At 36.5% G+C, this 24,150-nt stretch overlaps 1 protein-coding gene across 1 annotated transcript; it reads left to right on the forward strand.

Moving 5' to 3' along the window:
* The first annotated feature begins 2,000 nt into the window (after positions 1-2,000).
* Positions 2,001-24,150, forward strand: LOC109019063 (potassium channel SKOR-like). The gene is made up of 13 exons (XM_019001288.2): positions 2,001-2,224; positions 4,265-4,489; positions 4,592-4,655; positions 5,597-5,936; positions 7,474-7,769; positions 9,292-9,372; positions 11,218-11,316; positions 19,774-19,998; positions 20,208-20,396; positions 20,823-20,898; positions 21,784-22,078; positions 22,676-22,797; positions 23,606-24,150. Exons 1-13 carry the CDS (start codon positions 2,001-2,003, stop codon positions 23,869-23,871), a joined length of 2,502 nt encoding a protein of 833 aa, XP_018856833.2. The 3' UTR covers positions 23,872-24,150.

Below are 24,150 nucleotides of genomic sequence, written 5' to 3' on the forward strand. Positions count from 1 at the left end.
TTTAACTTTTGACTATTTCATTCACATAAATTTTCATATTGAAATAGCTATTTTTTCATTATATAATAAATAAAATAATATAAGATGAATTTGGTTTTGGTTATTTACATCAAATCTCCACATTAGATTATACATTTATTCATTATATGGTAATGAATAACTAATAATTTTAAAAATATTTAATTTTTTTAATTATTAATTTATTTAATTTTATCATATTTTACTATTCTACTTGTTATATGTTAATTAATAATCATGTTTTTATTAAATTAATATATCATTAAGGAGACGTTTGTACAAGTGTTTTTAATTTCGTATCGTACTGGCCGGTACGGCCGAAATTTTTCGTACTGGCCTAGTGGCCGATATAGGTATCATATGTGTTTCATACCAGTCCAAATACCGGCTATACCAGTCGGTACCAGCCAAACAGGCCTATATTTCGGCCTGTATTTCGGCCTGTAATTTTTTTTTTCAAACTACAAACTTATTTTTTAACCCTTAATTCAAATTAGACTATTTATAATTTATATATATGTATTTATATATAATTTATATATATATAGACTATTATTTTAGAATATAATTTATATATATATCGATTATTTCGAAACGGTACATGAAATAGTATCAATATCGAAATATTTCGTTTCAGTATCTTGACTGGTATAACATTTGATACGATATTCAAAACATTGATTTGCACTCTCGATCGGTACCGTTCATGAATTATTGATCGAGACATGAAGGCAGGTCCATTAACTGTCGGCAGGAATTTCTTTCTATGTGAAAATGGCTCAAAAACATTAATTTGTCCAAGACATTAATCGTGATCGGATTCATGTTGATACACATTTATCAGACAACATCCAGGTGAATAGATTCTCTAGATTTCAATTGAAATGATAAATGATAATATATATCTACATGATGATATATTTCTCGAGCATGGCCGGAATCCAACAATACGATCGAATGACCTATATTGATCGCTTGGACGTTAATACGGTGCTCAAATGCTTATTCATGAAATTATAAATAATAAATAAAATATATAAAATATAAATAAAGAGAGATAAATATTTACGTAATTCGGTATAAAAATTTATGTTCAAAGGTTGTTTGGTGTCTCTCGTAGCTCTAAATATAATGGAGGAAATTAGAATTTTTTCTTTGGAGTAGTTGAGTCATACTTGCCTTGTGTCATTTTTACATTTTTGTACTTGAGCCAATCACTTTTGACGTTATCTCTTCCTTATCTTATCTCTTTCTTATCTTATATTTTTCTTATTTTATATTTTTCCTTATTCTTGAAAGTAGACTGAATTCAGTTCATTTTTTATCCAACATAAAATATAATTTAATTTAATTATTGTGATTATAAAAGGATTAGTTTGAAAAGTAAAATGTTAAAAAAGTAGTGCTAAATATAATTTTAGAATATGCAAGTCCGCACACCCATTTTAAAAAAGACTAATGCTACTCATCATCTCAATTCTCATCATCCCATAATGTGATATTAGATGATTGAAGATTATTTATTCTATCTTACTTGTGAATCTATCATCTAATACCATATTATAGAATGATGAAAAAATAGATTATAAATAGATTTAAAAAAAAAAAAAAATTTATTATTAAAAAATAATTTTTTCACCTGAATTTTAAATTTATTTATTTAAAAAAAAAAAAGTGCGCATAACCTGCACATGACTCGAGAACTTTAAAAATTTTTGAACATTAAGCTAGAAGATCTCAATCTGTAAAGCTTCCATGGTCTGAAATTTACATCAAGCTTACAAATTAATATTCTGTCTGTCGCCATAATCTCACTGTTGTAAATTCCGATACCTATGTTCCCATGCAATAAAGTCTGAGGAATAATATTAAAGAATAATACATCTCCATTACTGCATGCTGTCAATTACTCCCATATATATATATATATATATATATATATATATAAGCAGCAGCTTCATCTGGATGAAGTAATTTGGAAGATGAATAGGCCGGCCGGAGGAAGAAGATCAGAAGGTGTTGGGTCGAAAGATGAAGGGTACGAGGCGGCTAGAGACTCGAGCCAGGGGTCATGGTCCGCCTGGATTAGGCCGAACTTGGCCGGGTCTTTTAGAAGAGAGCTGAGCATCGCTCGGAGTGGAAGAGTCGACAGAGACGGCCATCGGAGAAGCAGACGGCATCGCCTTGTCATTCATCCTGATAACTTGTACGTACGTACGTAACATGCGCGCTGTTCTCTCTGTTTTGCCAGTGTATTGCTTTTGTTTTTTGATAGGTATTGCTAGTGTATTGTTATGTCCAAATTATATCGTTCATTCTGATTTATTGGCGTCACATTATTATATATTACCATATGGTTTACTTAAAAGAATATTTAAAATAAAATGGCTTACGAAAATATAAAAAGATGAAAACTAAAACTCAAGATTTTCTCTACTATTTTTATGTTTGCATTTTTAATTTTTTTGTAATAAAACACGTGACACCATGTCAATCAATGAGATAAAGTGAATTGTATAATTAGAACGACATAATAACATTTCTTTTAATACAAATAAAATAATAAAAATTTTATATACAATCACTTTTATGTATTCTTTATACATTTTATTGTTGTGATTAGTTGTGTCATTTTTTTTTATATTGAAATAATTATTTTGACCAATCACATCAACAGAATATACAAAGAGTACACAGAAGTAACTGTATATAGTAGAACTTATAAAATAAACAAATCTCTTTATTTTTTTTTTTTTTTTGAATTCTTGAAACTTTGATATCCAAATTAAAAGTCGAGGCCATATTTATCTCTTTTGATGTATAGTTTTAAGATGTCCAACAGTACAAGTCTAGTATATATTTTTGAAAAAAAATAAAAGTTATTATTAAAAATAATTATTTTCATAAATTTTAAATTTTAAATTTATTTAAAAAAAAAACGTAATGTTAAACTTGCGCGTGGTTTTGCTGAAAATAATTTTGACAAAAAACAATTTTTGGTTATTAAATAATTAATAAACGTTAGGGATGTTATCCACGCAGTCACGAGATACCCTTCCCACACCCAGCCTCCGGCATGGACGGGGGGAGATTTTTCCCCCTAGACTTTGGCTCCACCGATGTGGGCGAGGTCCCCGTCCACATGCCGCGGGGCGGATTGGTCCCTTGGTTTGTCTGCCCCAACCCACCAAAAAAAAATTCTCCAACTAGCAATCCAGATTTATAATCGACCACAAAAAACAACTAACTAAATAAAAATCAAGATCATAATCAACCACCAACTAAACAGAAACCATCGACCATGCCTTAGTGAACCAAACCAGTGAATAGGATTGTAAAAAAGAAAAAAATCGACCGCCCAAGCAGGGCCGTCCGCCTACTCTTTTTAAAAATATGAAGAATGATTTGTACAAGTTTTCAATAGATAAGTCATTATAAAAAATGAATCACATTTTTAAAAAAGTGTGAAAAATTATTCTTTATTAGAGTAACACTACACCTACCAAAAATTTGTCTTGAATGTGTATCCTAGAAAGTACATTTCATTTTTTTTTCTTTTTTTTTTCATATATTTTTTTAATCATCATAAATATTTTTTAAAAAATAAAAATTCACAATATCATTAAAAAATATTTCTTTAATCACTGAGTAAAAAAAAGAAAAGGTTTCGGAACACACTTTTGAGACCCAAATTCGTAGCATTTCTGTCTTTATTTTTTTTTTTGAAACAAGCATTTCTGTCTTTATTAATAGAACCTACTTTTTATAAAAGATTTATATATATATATATATATATATATATTTTTTTTGAATAAACGATTTATATTACTTCTGCCTAACATTACTCTAAAAAAAATTAAACTCGTACGAAAAGTATGGTCGGTTCATTGATACGTCTGAAAACATTAGAGTGTTTTACAGAGATGCCCACGTATAGAGCTCAAAACCCAAGCAAAAATGTTGTTCTTCCAGCACCCTCTTCTTCTCCTCTTGATGTTTTTCGTCAATCTCTAGCTTGTTCTTCTTCTCTTCTTCTACAGTCAACAGCTTTCTTTTACTTCAAACCCAGTTACTTGCACACCTGCCATGGCTGTTATTAGCTTAACTCCCGAACTGAACCACATGCTCGAACGAATCCTTCGGTCCTTTTGCCATCATAATGAAACCCCAAAATGAGAAATGAGAACTGAAACTGAAGAGAGAAATAACCGAATTTGAAATGATGGGGGCTAGGAAACGCATGCAGGTGGTACGTTGCGTGGAAGCATTTCATTCTGCTATGGGCGGTGTACTCTTCCTTCTTCACGCCCCTGGAGTTCGGGTTCTTCAGAGGACTCCCGGAGAACCTCTTCCTCCTCGACATCGCCGGTCAGTTTGCCTTCCTCATCGACATCCTCGTCCGCTTCTCCGTAGCCTATCGTGACAACCACTCCGACTGCATGGTCTACGACCGCAATCTCATCGCGTTTCGGTAACTGTTCGGTTTCCTCTTTATGTTTTTTTTCCTTACATTATAATCTGTTGTAATCATGAAAAATGTAATCGGCTTTTCATATATTTTGCTTAATTATAGGTACCTGAAGTCTCGGTTCTTGGTTGATTTAATGGGATGTTTTCCCTGGGATGCAATCTACAAGGTACAACCTTCATTTTCACTCTTCTTTTTTTTTCCTTAGGTTTAATTTTGGTTAATAAGCTGTCCAATGTGGTCTGTTTCTTTTAATTTTATTAAACTGTGCATGGGTCTTTCAATTATAAGTACTGCCCCCCTCTTTGTTCTACATCTTGTCATTCTTAATCACATTTGCATATGTTACACATTTCAAATGGTTTCATATATCAACCACTTAAATGTCAATCACTTGACATGCCTTACATATCAGGTGTGATTGAAAATGATAAACTCTATGATGAAGAAAACTATTTCTCTTTAATTATTTATCCCACAAAAACCAAGTTCTTAAATAAGCAATGTCTCTACCATGAGTAATTATTAGGTAGTCTCAGAGTTTACTCCTAGCCTATCATAGCCTCACAGTTGGAGTAAAAATTGGGAATTCCTGTGATATGCTAGAAGTACTACCTCAGCTATACTTCGGGACTATCTAATAATTACTTCTCTATAACAGTGACTCAAAGTAAGAAGGCTTATGCCACATCAAGTTCTACCAATAAGCTCCAATAAGAAGAAACATTTTCTGTGGTTATCTATACCATAACATACAATTTATATGCACAATGAGAGTTTAAAAATGCATTATCATGAGGGAAGAACATTTAGTTTTTAGAATTCTAAAATCCACAAAATAGGGGAAAAAAAAGGAAATGTGAGGAAGGTAACTTAGGATGGTGTTTTATAAATAAGATGGGCAATTCAAAACTTAAGTTCTTTTGTCACAAGTTGTTTTATTCTTTAGTGATCCAATAGATGCTTATGAGGCCTCTCTGTTCAATTGAAAAGCAATTGTCACTCTTTTGTCATCTTTACTTCATATTTGATTGCATTCTTTTGAGTTTGATATGGACAATATAGCTTGCTAGCTCTGATAAAATGATCTGAACACAACTGCCTGAACAGGCTTCTGGAAGACAAGAGCTAGTCAGGTACCTGTTGTGGATTAGGCTGAGTCGAGCACTTAGAGTGACAGAGTTTTTTGCAAAGTTGGAGAAAGATATTAGGATAAATTACCTTGGTACAAGAATTGTGAAACTCTTTGTTGTGGAACTCTATTGCACTCATACTGCTGCCTGTATCTTTTACTATCTTGCCACCACTGTGGCTCCCTCCAAGGAAGGTTACACATGGATTGGAAGTTTGAAGATGGGCGACTTCAGATATTCAGACTTTAGAAAAATTGATCTTTGGAAGCGTTATGTAACATCTCTCTATTTTGCCATTGTTACCATGGCTACTCTTGGTAAGCTTGTCTATATTTCTCTCTTGAATAAAAAATAAAAATCATTTAGCCATTGGTTATCTCTACTAGGCACTCAAGATTATTGCCCTTTGGTGTGTGTGAGCTATGCCCTATTTTATGAGTTCAGCTTTCTTCTCATGTATGTTGTGGCTATGACATCTAAAATAGTGTCATACCAACTTATAAAAAAGAAAAAAAAAAAGAAAAAAAGTGTCATACAACAAGACAGTGTTGGTAAAAGTGTGCTTAAGTGCAAAGTGCAAAGCCTCAGGGCTGAAGTGCTTTGCTTGCCAAAAGTGTGCATCAAGCTGGCTTTTTGGCACCTTTTTTTAGCAAGCTTAAAGCAATTTTTTTTTTTGTTTGTAAATAATATATAAATGTCAATAATGACTATACCTGTTTGTCTAGGTCATTAATTTAGATGAAATCAATGAGGTAGATGATTGGAGTAAAAAATCTTTTGATTAAAATGATGATGGTCATATGCTTGATGATGAGGGTGATTATACACTAGGATTGCATTGAGTTGCTACCATAGAAGCCAATACTTACAATTCTTCTGCTTTTTTGGTAATTTCCTTTTGGGTATATTTTGATCCAACCATGTGCTTTATTTTGATGATATTTTATAAAGAATAAGAGATTATACAAAATGCTTAGTTTAAATTTTAAGCAATTAGTTGACCATTTGATTGTCATCTCGTATAATACTCTTCGAATTGAGTCAATAAGCTAACTAAGTTACTATCTTGCCTTTTTTAATCTATATATTTTAATATATGAAATACTTTGTTAATTATATATTATTTTTTCAAATATTGTATGCTTTACTTCAATCAAGCCCACACTTGCACTTTGCACCTAGGCTCACTTTGCACTTTATTCTGCTTGGTGGTTTCACCAACATTATTGCCACGAGTCACTCTTTTAAACACCCTTAAAAATAGGCTGAAGTTATTGGTTCTAATCCACTTTTCTATTTTTCTGGTAAGCTGCTCTGCAAGCAGAGCGAATAAACATAGATCTACCCCAATTTCATGATGAATATGCTTGGCCTGTTATCTCCTCATCTTCCTATTTATGAGCCATAGCTCACGTCCACGTTTGCAATTTCCCATAGAATCTCTAGGGCTTTTGTAGAAACTATAGTTTTTTGTTCTAAAATGGTTCCTCATCTTGGATCAGGACCGAACACTAGCAACCTATTCAGGGAAAGAATCGGTTATGTAAGAAATTGGTTAGGGGCTAAGATAGGTTGATACTTTTTCTGAAAATAGGCTTTATTTGCCCCACCTATAATAGTTTTGACCAATCCTTCTTGTATTCATCAACCTATTCTCCTTGAGATTACTGCATTAGCCCCATCCTATCATCTGTTTATGGATTCTGATCAAATTAAGGACAGTACATTTGTTTCGAAAGGTTGATAATGGCCCCTTCTCATCGCCATATGAATTGTTGCTATTTTCATTTCGAGTTTCTCATATCAGATTTGGGAATCTTCACTCTATGTACTGATAATTTGCTTTGTATCCAGGTTATGGAGAGATACATGCAGTCAATGCCAAGGAAATGATATTCATTATGATTTACGTGTCATCTAATATGATTCTTGGTGCTTATCTGCTTGGTAACATAGCAGCGCTAATAGTAAAAGGATCGAAGACAGAAAAATTCAGGGATAAAATGGCTGACCTTATCAAATACATGAACAAAAACAATCTTGATAGGCACATAAGCAATGAGATCAAAGGTCATCTGCGATTACAATATGACCGCAGCACTACAGAAGTTGCTTTACTTCAGGATGTTCCAACCTCTATTCAGACTAAGGTATTAATAAATTTTTAATATGCTTGTACTGCTTTGGTTTCACTCATTTTGGTTAGTATGCGGTATGTTTGATATGAATGGCTGCCCCGGCTCCTAATAGCTTAAGTTTGCGGGATTGACATGCCCCCATCATGATATACCAGAACAGTTGTTGGCTATGGGATTTTGATTCAAGTCTTGGTAACCTCTGTATTTGTAACTTTTTCTGTTCTGCATGTGCAAAGCCCATATTTAGACCACATTTATTAGTGCCTGCGAAAAGAAGGGGGGTGGAGGGTTTGGGGGGGGGGGGGGAATTAGCATACTTTGTATGGTGTTGGAAAACTTTTTAACATTTCTTGCTTTATATACCAAGCCTAATTGACAAGAGTATTCCCTACAGATATCCCTTTGTACTTTACTAGATAAACATGGTTTTTGACCTTTTTTGTGACATCTTATAAGCATCTGTGTAATTCTTCATCAAGAAAATTGATATTGGATGTTTCTCCAATTGTGGTCAGAGACTGAAGGCAAAGATCGATGGTTCCTGCATATTTCGAATGGTTTCCTCTTTCACCCATCCTTGATTGCAATTTCTTGGACATTGGGTGGTGAGAAGGATTAGTCAATTTAAGGGATTCAAATGTTTCCAATTTTGAAATAAAGGACTAAAAATTACTGACGGGGGAAGACACTGTAATTTATATAGGATAGAATTTGCAGAGGTTACCATGTTGAAAGGCTATCTACTTTATCTACAGGTGTTCATCCAGATAAAAGTCTATCAATTTCTGTTCTGAGGATGTGGGTTGGGAATGAATTATCAAAATGACTCTTTTATTTCCCTTGTTTTGACACTTGATAAAATGCCTCCTGTTTTTTCTTGTTCTGACACTTGATAAAATGCCTGGCGCTTAATTGTCAAATAAAATTTCTGGCGCTTAATTGTCAGTTTCACCAACTAGCTAGGCATACAATGGCGTATCAAACGCAAGTCCATGTTACGTCTTGTCACATTCAACAAGGGGACTTCCAACATTTGCATGTGAAAGCCAAGTGGAAAGTGAATGAGTGGCGTGCGTCGGTGTTGGAGACACCGTGTAGTGGCGGTGGCGTGTGAGCCTCAAACGTACTGTGGGTTGCCGCCCATCCAATCTTGTTGATTGGGGGCTGGCAGTTTCAAGAGTGGCACACATGTAGGTTGGAGACATCCTGAAGGCCATGGATTGTCCTTCATTTTAATGAGTTTTAGCAAAAAAAATTTCTCACCTATAAAAATAATTTTGAATTGAAAAATTGATAATTGATTGCAACAGTTGTTATAGATGGTTCTCAGAATCCCTACAGTTACCTAGTTTTGTGAGTGGGGATTAGTTAGAAGAAGAGTGCAGGACCTGATAGTTAAGGAAGAATTCATGCGGCACCTTTTGGATACTGACTTGATATTGTTCATTGCACATACCAGTTCTTTTGGTATTTTATGAATTTATAGTGATGCTTGGTTTGTATAATTGTATTACAATTTTTTTCCTTGGTGCAGATTTCACAGAACTTATATGAGCCATATGTTGAAGAAGCTTCTCTTTTCAAGGGATGCTCTCTGGGATTCATAAAGCAGATTGTAAGCCATCATGCTATTCATATTTAGCATTATGTGAATTCTAAAGGATGGGCTATGATAAGTTCCATTATCTTGGCCATAAAAAAAGTTGAAAGTAATATGATATCTGTGAACGTGTTCACACCCATTTAGTTTAGAAGTCATAGTTTATCTAATTGCTACTAATTACATAGAAGTGACGGATTAGCTGACATCTCCAGTTTAACTTTCCACATGCAGCATCAATTGGGCCTGTTATTAGGAATTGTTTATTCATTGCAAGCATTACTATAACAGCTCAATCTTGTCCTAATATAGTTTTGATCTCAAATCCATATTTTGGAACTTGAAAGTAATAGGTTTTCTAGCATGATTTGCTCTCTCCACAAATTTCTCTTGAACAATATGCCACTTCTGGTATCAATTGTTATGTAGAATCTAGCAGCTTACTGCTGTCCATTGTAATCCACAGTTGGTGTAGACAATCATTAGTGTAGAAAGTCACACCATGCAAGTAGTCTATTTACACATACCAGTTCAATGCCTATGTCTTACCTAGGGCTCTCATCAAGTTCTTTCAAGGTCTTTTTGTAGCATGATCCAATTATTAAGATTAGAGATTAGGTTTTCTAGGTTTGAGAGGCAAGACTTCTCAAAAGCAGGGGGAATATGACTCTGATAGAGACTACCTTCTTGAGTTTTGTGACCTGTTTTACCATAAAATGAAAGTGCTCAGACGTATTTTAGGACATTTTTTTCCTGTATTCTGGAATTTTCTGGGTGCCTTGAAGAAGGGGTATTTTATAGCATGAAACTTGATGATTCTCAAAATTAGTGGGTTCATTGGGATGATGTTTGTTTCCACTATACAGGTTGGCAGCTTGTGAGTGAAGCAGCTTAGGATCTTAAAGGGGAATTAGTGGGGGGTTGAGATGGCTTGGTTTTCAAGGAGAGTGATTTGTTTGAAACATGTGGAATGAAGGAGAGGGTGAACTTGTGTTGTTTGGAGTTCAACAGAGTTTCTTTGTAGAAAGGTAAAAGAGTGGATTATTTGTAGCAAAGCTGTTTAGTAGATGAGGTGAGTACTTTTGTGGCAGGATGTTAAGTGCATGGATGCATCTTTGAAGGATGTATCTGCTGAACAATTCTCTATTTCTGTGGATAGAAGGAAAACAGTGGTTATTCATTGAATGGGTGAACTGCTAATCTGAGAATAAGGTCAGCTTGACCAGCGCGAGACTGAGAATAGGAGTCAATGGATATTGTTTCAACTTCTGTATGGCTTTGGTAAGGTTGAGGATTCTACAGCCGGCGATTAAAGACGAATTTGAAGTTTGAAGTAAATTAGAAGCATTAGGAGATGACTAATTATTAGGATGTCTCAGTGTATGGATGGTGGCACTCCTATCCTATCACATGATGTCATATGATTAAATTTTCTACACAACCATCGGTATTTAATGATATGACATCATGTCATAGGGTGAAGAGTATCACATGTCCATGGGAAGGCATTTGATCATTTTCTTTTATATAGTTTGATTGCTAGGTCACCTGGATGTTCTCTTTTTGTTCATTGCATTTGTTATACTTGAGGCACCTTTTAGTTTAAGTTGGATGGTTTAATTTTAACGTTGCTTGAGAGCATGTTAACTGCGTTGTTCAGTGTTTTGAATCCAATTGTATGTTTACTTAGTTTCATCATATGACCCCTTTTGTGGTCTTTTTTTACATAATTTTTTTTCTTTTCTCTAATATCATTATGAGATTATTCGTCATAATTTTCAATCATAAAAAAAGAACTAGTAACATTAGGAGCTTAGCTTCTTTCAGTGGAGCTGACTCATTCATTTCATGGTGTATCAGGCAAGCAGAGTCCATGAGGAGTTTTTCCTCCCAGGAGAAGTGATTATAGAACTGGGAAACATAATAGATCAACTTTATATCATATGTCATGGTGAAGTGGTATGAATTTCTTTCTAATGATTTCATCTCCATTATGACTGTCTTTTCAATTTTTGTGTACTTGCATTCAGCATCTGTATGGAATATATATGGCATTTAGAGAATATGACTGACTCAAAATAGTTTAGCATTCTTTATTCTATGAAAAAGTGCAAATTTTTAAAGTTATAAGCTCATAAATTAAGGGAAGCATTTTTATAGAGTAACAAGATGTTGACTAGAAGCCATTCACAATAGTTATGATGGTAGAAGGATATCTTGAATATCCATACTGGTGTTGATACAAGTTTTATGACAACCTTTAACCCCCCACCCCACGTTCTCTCCCCAGAGATCCAAAAGTTCTGAAGTTTGTGTTCACCATGATAGGGGTCATAACAGAAGCACTTGTAAAGGTGAAAATCATAGCATTAATAAGTAGGCCTATCTTAATAGTAAACGTATTGTTGACCTGAAATATGCTGTTTTTATAGTTTTGTAACTTTTGTTAAAAAAGGGTATCATCTTTCATTCATTCATAATATTTCAGAATACAAGAGTACGCTTATAAAGTATGTACAGAGAAAAACTATTCTAGGAAGGTAGTTACTACCATACATAAATCTAGGCTAGAATTATTGGTATTCCATAATCAGTGGACACCGAATAACAAATAGAAAGAATCCCTATAATCTCTTCACAAGATCCTCTGTTAACAACTCACGCCAACACCCCTCCTCAAGTTGGTGCATGGATGTCTCCAATGCCCAACTTGTCTAGTGAGTTATAAAACACCTTGCTTGAGACAGCCTTTGTAAGAATATCTGCCAGCTGTTCTTCCGATTTTACAAAAGGAAATTGAACTATCTTAGCTTCAAGCTTTTCCTTGATAAAATGCCTGTCCACTTCAACATGTTTTGTTCAGTCATGTTGAACTGGGTTTTGTGCAATCTCTATAGCTGCTTTATTATCACAAAACAAATTCATTGCAGAACTAGATGAATAGCCAATTTCTTCCAGTAGCCTATTTAGCCAAAGAAGCTCACAAAGTCCTTTAGCCATGCCCCTAAACTCAGCCTCTGCACTAGATAGTGCAACCACATTTTGTTTCTTGCTTCTCCAAGTAACTAGATTACCACCTACAAAAGTGAAATATCCTGATGTAGACTTTCTGTCGGTAATACTCCCAGCCCAATCAGCATCCGTGTAGCCATCAATGTTTAAATGATTATATTTCCTGAACATGAGTCCTTTTCTTGGTGAAGACTTCAAGTACCGGAAAATTCGGAGCACGGCATTCATGTGATCTTCACTAGGATTATGCATGAATTGACTCATCAAACTCACATCATAGGCAATATCCGGTCGTGTATGGGACAAGTAGATTAGTTTTCCAACAAGCCGTTGGTACCTTTCTCTATTCGTGGGTATTTGATTCGAGTGTTCTCCCAATCCATGATTTTGAACCATTGGAGTGTATGCAGGCTTACAATCAAGCATTCCTGTTTCAGCTAGCAAATCAAGTACGTATTTCCTTTGTGATAGAAATATACCTTGATTTGACCAAGCTACTTCAATACCCAGAAAGTATTTTAATCCCCCAAGATTCTTCATTTTAAACTTAGTTGCCAGATGCTTCTGCAAACTAGAGATTTCCTCCTAATCATTTCCTGTAATTATCATATCGTCAACGTAAATTATTAGAGCCGTTACCATCCCTTGTCGATGCTTCAAGAACAAAGTATGATCCGAGTTGCTCTGTTTGAACCCATGCTTCCTCATAGCCAAGCCAAATCATCCAAACCACGTTCTAGGTGATTGCTTTAGTCCATAAAGTGCCTTCTGCAGTTTGCATACCACTCTGGTTTGTGATGAGGTAGTAAGGCCTGGTGGAATGTTCGTGTACACTTCTTCTGCTAGATTCCCATGAAGAAATGCATTTTTTACATTGAACTGATGTAGTGGCCAATCTAAGTTTGTAGCGAGAGACAACAATACTCTGACAGTATTCAACTTTGCTACTGGTGAAAACGTCTCCTGATAGTCTATACCATATGTCTGAGTATATCCTTTCGCTACAAGTCTCGCCTTGTATCTCTCTATTGACCCATCTGCCTTGTGTTTAATGGAGAACACCCACCTACATCCCACTGTTTTCTTTCCTTTGGGTAGTGGCATAAGCTTCCATGTATCATTTTCCTGGAAAGCTGTCATCTCTTCAGTTATTGCTTGGATCCATTTGGGGTCGTTCAATGCCTCTTGTACTGTACTCGGAACATGCTCAGAAGATAGCTTGTGCACAAAAGCTTTAAGGGGTTGTGATAATTTCTGGGTGCAAACATAGTTAGCAATCGGATACTTCGTCTTCTTTTCTCCATGGCTTGGTGAGTATCAATTTGGTGGCTTACCACGGTTGTACCTGAACGGTAATTTGAAGCCAATAGAATCATCTATAGTATTAATGGGAGAAGGGTTTAGAGACTGTACCTCAGGAGTATTCTCAGGAGTGTGATCGTTTGGTACTAAAGTGTGAGGAGAGGGCTGGTCTTGCTCTTGCTCTTGCTCTGGAAGTGGGAGAGTTCCAACCAGATCAATATCATGCCTTGGTTGAGTCCCAACCAGAACAGACGGTAGTGTTTCATCAATTTGATTTATCTCCAAATTTGTATCCTCAAAGCCTGGCCAGTTCTCCCAATTGTCCACATTCTGTTCTTCACATAACAGCTCCCCCTGAAGAGAAGAATGGGGATCGTGGTTTGGAAAGAAAGTTTCAGATTTGAGAAAAGTGACATCCATCGTGGTATAAAGACGCCTGGTAGTGGGATCATAGCACCTATAGCCTTTCTTATGTGCTGCGTACCCCAGAAAAGAACAGCACATGGATTAAGCTTTGTTCGTTGATTTTTATGAAGATGAGCATAAGCAACACAACCAAATATGCGTGGTAGAAGCATCAAGACAGACGACAATGACACATGATGAGCAAGAGCTTGTAGTGGAGTTTCAAAGTTTAAGACTCGAGATGGCATTCGATTCAGCAAGTAAACAGCAGTGCCAACTGCATCTGCCCAATACCGTCAGGGTGCATGTGCTGTTGTTAAAAGGGCTCGGGTTGTTTCTAGGATATGCCTGTTTTTTTTTTCTCTCCGCAACGCCATTTTGTTGTGGTGTTTGAGAACAAGTGGTTTCATGATGAAGACCATGTGCTTGGAAGTATTCTCGTAACTCATTATTGTCATACTCACCGCCATTATTAGATTGAAGAATTTGAAGTTTAGCAGAAAATTGTGTCTTGATTATATTATGGAAAGAACGAAAAATTCCAAACACCTCATTCTTATTTTTCATCACATACAACCAAGTCATACGTGTGTAATCATCTACAAAGATCACAAACCATCTAACCCCTGAAGAAACTAAGATGGGAGCCGGACCCCAAACATTTGAGTGTATTAACGTAAATGGGGTCTCACATTTTTTTAAACTTATGGGATAGGATGCACGATGACTCTTGGCTAGAATGCAAGTTTCACACCTAAAATCAGACTCATATAAATTTGAAAACAAACTTGGAAACAAACGCTTTAAATAAGAAAATGATGGATGCCCCAGTAGACGATGCCATAGCCAAATCTGTCGTTTCAGTTCGACGCCATAGTATTTGCCCGGCTGAAGTCGAAATCATCCATGTAGTACAACCCTCCTCTTTTAGTACCATGACCAATAATCTCCTTGGTGAGAATATCCTGGAACATATAGAAACTTGGATACATTAGTGCACAACAATTCAGTTCCTCAGTAGCTTGGCTATGGATAATAATTTATTCGACAGAGATGGAACTAATAAAGTATTTGATAGTGAAAAAGAGGGTGAAAGTGCCACTCTTCTAGCCCCTGTAACTGGGTATGTCACTCCATTAGCATTGGCAACGCACGTCCGTTTTTGTTGAGTGGTTTTGACAAAATCTTGTGGATCAAATGTCATGTGATCGGTTGCCCCTGAATCGATAATCCAACCATGGTTACCTGGATCATTAAGGGCCACATATTTGTTTGCAGCAACAGGAAAGGAGTCCCCTTGGGGTACAAGGGATAGTTGAGATTCAGTGTTCATGAGTGCAGCTCGGCCATGATCGCCTGCACCAACATCTCGCTTCTTTTTTGTCTTGAGGTCATGCCACCACTCTGGATATCCATGTAACTTAAAACATGTGTCTTTGGTATTTGGTATGTTTCATATTCCCACAGTGTGTGCAGCCCCCTCCCTCTGCTTGTGACTTTGACTTTGTTGATGGGTTAAGCTTTCCATTGGACAAAAAATTAAGTGAAAGTGGCTGCTAGGATTTCTGTCCGCCTTTTGAGAGCATAACAGTACTAGGTGTGGTATCTCCTTTTGTCAACATCACTGTTTGCCTTAGATCTTCCCTACGAACATGGGCATAGGCCTGCTCTACTGTAGGAAATGGCTGAATTTGAAGCACATCTCCTCGAATCTTGTCAAGACGATCATACAGTCCATCCAAGAATGTATAAACTCTATCCTCCTGTAAAATAGAATTATACCTCTGTATATCAATTTCGCATTTCATCGGATTCGGGCGGCGAAAATCGATTTCTCTCCATAGACCTTGAAGATTGTTGTAGTATGTCTCGATAGATCCTCCGCTTTGTTTGAGCCTTGTTACCTTCCTCTTGAGATCATAAACTTGCGAGGTGTCGGTGCCATCAAAATACGTGGTAGTGATAGCGTCCCATACTGCTTTCGCCGTTGGGAATCTAATGTAGTTACCGATCAGTTTTGGATCCATTGAATTAATCAGCCATCCCTTCACCACTATGTTTTCAGTTCTCCATTTTCTAAAAATAGGATCACTCTCTTGGGGTTGTGGAAGATCCCCATTTATATATCCCAACTTGTCTTTGCCTGAGATGTACATCTCAAAAACCTGGGACCAAAGTCCATAATTGGTGTCGTCCAACTTGATGCCAATTGGTGGTGCACCAACAGATTCGTGGCTCAGTGAAGTTGGTGTCTGGTTCAACATATGTGATATTCTGGAGGTCAAGTCTGCAAGAATTGGGTTCTCGCCTTGGGAACTCTCTATTAAGGGAGTACGTTCTGCCATTGCTCTAAAAAAAAATCCCAGAGAGTCCTAGAACCTTGTCTCTGATGCCATGCTAAAAAAGGGTATCATCTTTCATTCATTCATAATATTTCAGAATGCAAGAGTACGCTTATAAAGTATGTACAGAGAAAAACTATTCTAGGAAGGTAGTTACTACCATACATAAATCTAGGCTAGAATTATTGGTATTCCATAATCAGTGGACACCAAATAACAAATAGAAAGAATCCCTATAATCTCTCCACAAGATCCTCTGTTAACAACTCACGCCAACAAGAAGGATATCTTGAATATCCATACTGGTGTTGATACAAGTTTTATGACAACCTTTAACCCCCCACCCCACGTTCTCTCCCCAGAGATCCAAAAGTTCTGAAGTTTGTGTTCACCATGATAAGGGTCATAAAAGAAGCACTTATAAAGGTGAAAATCATAGCATTAATAAGTAGGCCTATCTTAATAGTAAACGTATTGTTGACCTGAAACATGCCCTTTTTATAGTTTTGTAACTTTTGTTAATAGGTGAAATATAAACTGCACCTTTCACAACCTTGACAACTGACTTTGATTCCTTTGGTTTGTGCCTCCCGCTCTTTCTCGACCCACCATTACCTCCACTTGTCAAATTCATTCAAAACCGTAATCCAATCTCACCAATTGTAGGACATAAATTCTCTAAAAACGTAACCCTCTCAGCCTTTTTGGTTTTGTTTTATTTGTGGTGAGAGAGGAAGGGATTGGGCTTCTATAGGCCGTCTGTCTGGCAGTTTAAATTGGAATAGGGTAGCAGTTGATCTAGTGTTATAGGTACAGTGGCCAGTGGTTTTGGTCTCCCATGGAGAGTGGTGCTTGTAACATGGATTTCTAGGAAGAAACCACATGGATCTTTGAAGTGAGTGACATGGCTTGATGTAAAACAGACGGTAGGATAGAAAAGTTTGGTTAGAGCTGCAAGTACGACATGTTGATCAAATTTTTTTACCAAAAGGGTGTCATTAGATGACTATAAGCACAAGGCCTATAGCTTGTACTTTACCTTTTCTATACATAGCTTTAGAATGGGTCAATATCCATTAGAGTTCTCGTCCAAACTCTAAAATCCTAATCTCTTGACAAATGATATATTTTCTTACATGCATCAGAATGTATCGTCAATATATGCACCAGATTATTAATCTTAAGAATTGGGGGAGGCAGATACTTGATTAAGTTCTTATTGCTAATGAGTGTTTAGATCAGAGGTTAAAGGAAGGTAAATCAGGTATACTTTGTAAGCTTGACATGAAAAAGTCTATGATCATGTAAATTGAGATTTTCTCCTTTACCTATTTGGGAGATGTGGTTTCAGTAACAGATGGATCTCATGGATTCAATATTGCATAACTATTGTGCATTTCGTAGTGCTTGTTAATGGTAATCCGGTGAGTTTCTTTTGTAGCTCACGCGAATTGAGGCAAGGGGATCCGTTGTCTCCATTTCTATTCGTTATTGTTATGGAGGCACTAGGCCGGATGGTGAAGGCAGTTGTTGATGGAGGCTATATAGCTGGTTTGCCGGCAGGCAATGGTACTTTTGGTTCTGTCATGATCTCACATCTTTTATTTGCAGATGATACACTTCTCTTTTGTGATGCAGAGGTGGGTCAAATCCAAACCATACGAGCACTCGTTGTGCTTCGAGGTGGTGATGGGTCTCAAGGTTAACTTGGGCAAATCTGAGCTGGTGGTGGTGGGTGTGGTGCCTCATATCAGTACATTAGCAAAAACGTTGGGGTGTGTAGTGGGTTCTCTGCCGATGAAATATTTGGGCCTTCCTTTGGAGGCCACTTTCAAAGCTAGAGGTATATGGGAAGGGGTTATTGAGAGAGTGGAGAAACGATAGGCAGGGTGGAAATGGCTGTATTTATCGAAGGGAGGGCGACTCACTTTGATCAACAACACTTTATCCAACTTCCCAACTTATTTCCTATCTCTATTCCTGTTGTCGGCAGGGGTGGCGCATCGTATCGAGAAATTATTCCGGGAGTTCTTGTGGGGTGGTCTGGGGGAAGAAACCAAATTTCAACTTGGAGTAAAGTTTGCTCTCCAGTTTCGAGTGGTGGTTTAGGTGTGCGCAATTTAAGGACGTTCAATAAAGCGCTTTTGGGAAAGTGGTTATGAAGGTATCAAGAAGAAGGGGAGTCGTTGTGGAAGGAAGTGGTAGTCTCCCGACATGGAGGTGCTTGGGGGGATGGTGCACTAATGAAGTAGGGGGGGTATGGTGTGGGTTTGTGGAGATATATAGGGGGGGATGGCAGTGCTTTGAAAATAATGTTAGATTTGTAGTTGGTCAGGGCACTCGTATCAAGTTTTGGCAGGATGTTTGGTGTGGAGAGCATTTTTTGGAGAGGGCCTTTCTAGCTCTATATAATATTGCGGCTAATAGGGAGGCTGCGATAGCGGATTTGTGCGTGTTTGCCCAAAACGCTTATGAGTGGAATATTTTATTCACTCGGGCTAATCATGATTGGGAGTTGTCTATTGTTTCAGAATTTTTTAGCGTGATATACTCTTCAAAAAGATTAACGGCACAGGATGATAGGTTACAATGGAGGGGCAAGGACAGCAAGAAGTTCTCAGTCAAGACATACTATAAAATTCTGGTATCACAAGGTAATGAACATTTCCTGTGGAAAAGTATTTGGAGGTCACGCGTACCTTCCAAAGTAGCCTTTTTTGTGTGGACTGTTGCACTTGAAAAAATTCTAACCACGGATAATTTAAGAAAGAGGGGCCTCGTAGTGATGGACTGGTGTTATTTGTGCAAAAAACATGGAGAATCAGTGGACCATCTACTATTGCATTGTGAGGTGACGAGAGAGTTGTGGAATGGGATATTTAGTAGGGTGGATGTTGCGTGGGTTATGCTGGCAAAGGTGGTTGACTTGCTTTCTTGTTGGAAGGGTCTACAAGGTTGTTCACAAGTAGCAGCAGCTTGGAAGATGATCCCGTTGTGCATTATGTGGTGTATTTGGATGGAAAGGAATGCACGTTACTTTGAAGATAGGGAGCGATCGATGGAGGAGCTTCAGAATTTTTTTCTACACACTTTACTTTTATGGTCCTCAGCCATTGTTCTTAATGGAAACAGTGTACATGAGTTCCTAGCTCTAATTTAGTTTTTTAAGAATGTATTTAGGTGTTTTCTATTGTATACTCCCTGTGTACATAGGCCATGCCTATTTTCATTCATATTAATGAAAATTACTTTTTACTGATAAAAAAAAAAGAAAGAATATTGTAAAGATGGAATATATATTTTCTTATTTGCATGCTTTTTAAGTTAGATACTGCCTCTATAATATTTTCTACAGGAGGAGGTAGGAAATGTGGAAGATGATGAAACACAGGAATGTCTTAAGCGTCGGCAAGCTTATGGGTCACTTGGCGAGGTTTCTTTTCTTTGTAACATTCCTCAGACTCGTACAGTTCGAGTTTGTGAACTATGCAGGGTCTTGCGGCTTGATAAACGTTGTTTTACAGAAATCCTGGAGATATGTTTTTCTGATGGACAGATTATCTTGAACAACCTTCTTGAGGTAAATTGATCATCTTTCTCCTTCCATTTGACATTTTACCCTAAAAATATGGTTGTTGAGATATGATTGTTGATGCCTTCGCTGAATTACTTGCTTGAAAACTTTCTCTGTATTTGCTGAAAGTATTCTGAAATATCACTCGTTTTATGCGGCAAGAAATTTAAACCAGTAGTCAGTAAATAACGTTCCCACACTTTTATCAATGACAGGGAAAGGACCTCAACCTCCAGAGCAAGATTTTGGAATCAAATATAACACTTTATATTGGACAGCATGAATCAGAGCTGGCTGTGAGGGTTAATTATGCTGCCTATGATGGAGATTCTAATCGCCTAAAACGTTTGATCAGAGCAGGAGCCAATCCCAACAAGGCAGATTATGATGGTAGATCACCTTTGGTATGGATTTTAGAAGGCTAAGTTGCATTTTAATATTCTTTGACAATAGAGCAGTGGAATTCTGTCACTCATATTTTTACAAATTTAGATACTTCATACTCTTTTCTCCTTGCTGCATCTCAATGATGTAAACTGGCATCTTTTTAAAAAAAAAAAAAATTCAACTGAGGGAGAGGTTAGAGACTCATCCAATTCCTCTGAATTTAAGTGACACAAAGGAATATTATATGTCATCACATACGGAAACAAAGTGTAACGTGATACTGATTTCATACCCAAGGTCTTATATGTCATTGTTGTTAGCTTATGCAGTTATGCAGTTTGTGCTGAATCATCTTAATGGTGTTTGGTACTCGCCCTACCCCTTCAATTTACTAGGAATGAAATGAACTCACTCATACTAATATATAGTTTTGTTTCTTTCAGCATATTGCCGCATCCAAGGGATACGAAGATATTGCTCGTTTCCTTATTCAACAAGGAGTGGGCATCAACATATCAGGTATGCCTTTCTACTGGTTGATTCCCGTTGAGAGATTGAGCAGCCCTGCACGGGAGAGGGGGGTTGCACCCCTAAGACCTCCTGTATTTTGTCAGAAATGTTAATAAATTATTTTTCTTTCAAGATTGACATCTTTACAAATTACACTCTGTGATGAACAATATTTTTTTGATTTAGTTTAAATAGCTCCCACTCAAAGTCCAACACTATTAGAACTCTATAATTGTTTACACTTGTCTAAAGTATTGCGTTGAGTTGTTGATATAAAAGAGATACTAAACAAAGTCGACAAACACAAGAAAAAAGGAACAATGTTGCCATATTTTAAAAACTAAGGCTAGAAATCAAAGCATATACCAAAGATGTTATCTTGAAGAAACACAAGTTATAATGGTGACGTGGCGGGAAAAAAACTGGATTGGATAAAATGAATATTGTCTAATAAAGGACCTATTCACCATCAAAATATGTAAAAGAAGAATTGCAATATAGCCTTTTCAATAGAACTTTTTCTTTCTTTCTCTGTCCTCCCATTAAAAGTGTTTTAAGTTTTTTTTTTTCAAGATTTAAATATTTTAATGTGAGAATCATGCTCGAACCATCATTTATTGGTACGAACTTCGTCATTAGACTCGTACATTTTTTTTCCTATAAGCTTCCTAGTTAAACATATTATTTCTTTGCTTTTACACCTATTCCTTACTTTCTAGAAGATATATGATGTTAATTGTTATTAGTAGACATTAATGACCTGAGCCACCGCCTCCCTCTTCCCCAAAAAAAATATATATATATATATAAATTCTGTCTTGCCTCTAAATGCTGTTAATCTCCTCCCAATTTTTGAATGTATTAGTAGAAGTACTTATTAACTATGTCTATTAGATAATTTCGGGAACACTCCCTTACTCGAAGCCATCAAGAATGGGCACGATCAAGTAGCTTCTTTACTCGTTAAGGCAGGGGCAACACTTGTGGTTGATGATGCTGGTGGTTTTCTCTGCACTACTGTTGTGAGGAGGGATGTGGATCTTCTGAAAAAGGTTTTGTCCAGTGGAATTAATCCAAATGCCAATAATTATGATCGCCGAACACCACTTCACATAGCTGCCTCAGAAGGGTTATATTCAATGGCAGAGTTACTTCTAGAAGCAGGAGCAATTGTTCTGTCAAAGGACAGGTATGATCTAAATGTTTTTCTGGTTTTTAAGACAAGATTGAAGCGTGATATTTTTTGAGTCCCTAGCAGTTTCACAAGTGCAAAATACCCCCATGTTAGCATATTCGAATCACATTGATATTTGATCATTCTTTGTTTTCATTGTTAGATATATCTGTGTGGTCAAACTCAGATTACAGTTTCGAATTGCATGAGATGTCTACATCTGCTAGCATGGTTCTAAGTTTGACCTTCCAATACAATCTGTCACTACAGTCCTGCTTCTGGCTTAACTGAAGCTTATCCTAACAATTGAGTTTTTAATTCTGGCTCTTATTTCGTTAAGATTCAAAAGATCTGGTTCTTATCTCATAGGGCTTCCGAAACTGCTTCGAAAGGAATTTCAATTTCTCAGTCATCAGACTTTAAATGTTTTTGGAAGAGATGAAAAGACACAAGGGGTCACTCTTCTAGTCTACACCGACTTTATGGTGAAAGAAAGAAAGCACATAGGGAATCATTGTGCACAATGAACTACAAATGCCTCAAGTTCTTTTTTTTCAAGTACAGGACCTTGCCACATGGAGTAACTTTTGTCAGCCTATCTTCTGCTTGCAGATGGGGAAATTCTCCACTTGATGATGCTGCTATAGGTGGAAATAAGGATTTGATCAAACTGCTCAAAGTTGCAACAACTTCTCAGTTGTCTGAGTTATCCTATCGTTCTCAAGAAATTCAAGGTACAAACAAAATTTTAGCTCTCCCATTTGGCACTACAATCCATTATTGTCTGATTTGGAATGAACAGTTGATTTATGATGGAAATTTACTGCATGAAAAAGTTTTTGCCAAAAAAGTTACAAACCAAAAGATGAACTGACAGAGAAATGAAGAACAATAAGATTTTTCTCCCATCCTACTATTTTTTTTTCTGAAAAAAAAAAATGAAAGGTGTGGTTTTCCTTACCATATGCTTTTGTTAGCAAACAAGAAGTGTATAGAAAGCTATCTTGAAGTATTACAATTCAAATGAAAGAGAATTCATACCACGTACAACAGAAATAGTAAAAGTGGTTCCAAGTGCATGAAAGCGCTCAAACAAAAATCTCAAAAACAGTAATTTCAACTCACAATAGCTAGGTACCCACAACTAAATTTACTTCACCACAGATTGTGGTAACTAACCTAGGGAGCACAGGGGGACAAATAAGAAAACTCGTTTGTTGAGAACTTTACTACACAGACATTCAAGGAAGTTGGATGCCAATAAAAGATATATCATGGAGAGAAATCAATTTTCATTTTTGCCCATAACATTTTGTTTATCCATTGAACGCAAACTGCTTAGGACACAGATTAGTCGTTATAACGGCAAACTAGATATTCTACCTACCCTATGAGGGAATCATAAGATAGAAAATTTTTGTGTCATCTCTTCTTGTTTCTTTTGCTCTTTTCTTTGGCTCGAGTATTTTTTCAATAAATTGTTCGTCAGATGTTTGGCCTACTACTTTCAGTGAATTGATAATATTTCTAGTGACTTGACAGACGAAATAAGACAGAAGAAATGCAGAGTGTTCCCTTTTCACCCATGGGATCCCAAAGAGGAGAGAAGAGAGGGAATTGTGTTGTGGGTTCCACAAAGCATTCAAGATCTCATCCAAGTAGCAAGGGAGCAGTTGAAATGTTCAAGTGATTCTTGTATTTTGTCTGAAAATGGGGGCAGAATCCTTGATATAAGCATGGTTACCAATGATCAGAAGCTATATTTGGTTTCTGAAGCAAAAGAGGGGCAATTAGAGTCCGTAGACTGACTTAATGTTCTGCAAAACTGGAAAACAATTCTCTTGGTCATCTGCAGAACTAAGCAATAAGCTCCCTTCTAAGTGCTAGGCATGTCTATAATGTATACATACATATCCATGCACACCTGTTCATATAAGAAGATGATTATCAGAACAACACTCTAAAGATTGCTTCCTTTTTTATGGTTTCCCAAATAGTTATACCATGGAAAATTTATAAAATAGATCAATAGGGATCAAGGGGCACTTCACACTTGATATGTCCAAGAATGATGTATTAAACCTATT

The sequence above is a fragment of the Juglans regia genome, chromosome 6, assembly GCF_001411555.2.
Source record: "Juglans regia cultivar Chandler chromosome 6, Walnut 2.0, whole genome shotgun sequence".
Taxonomy (NCBI): Eukaryota; Viridiplantae; Streptophyta; class Magnoliopsida; order Fagales; family Juglandaceae; genus Juglans; species Juglans regia.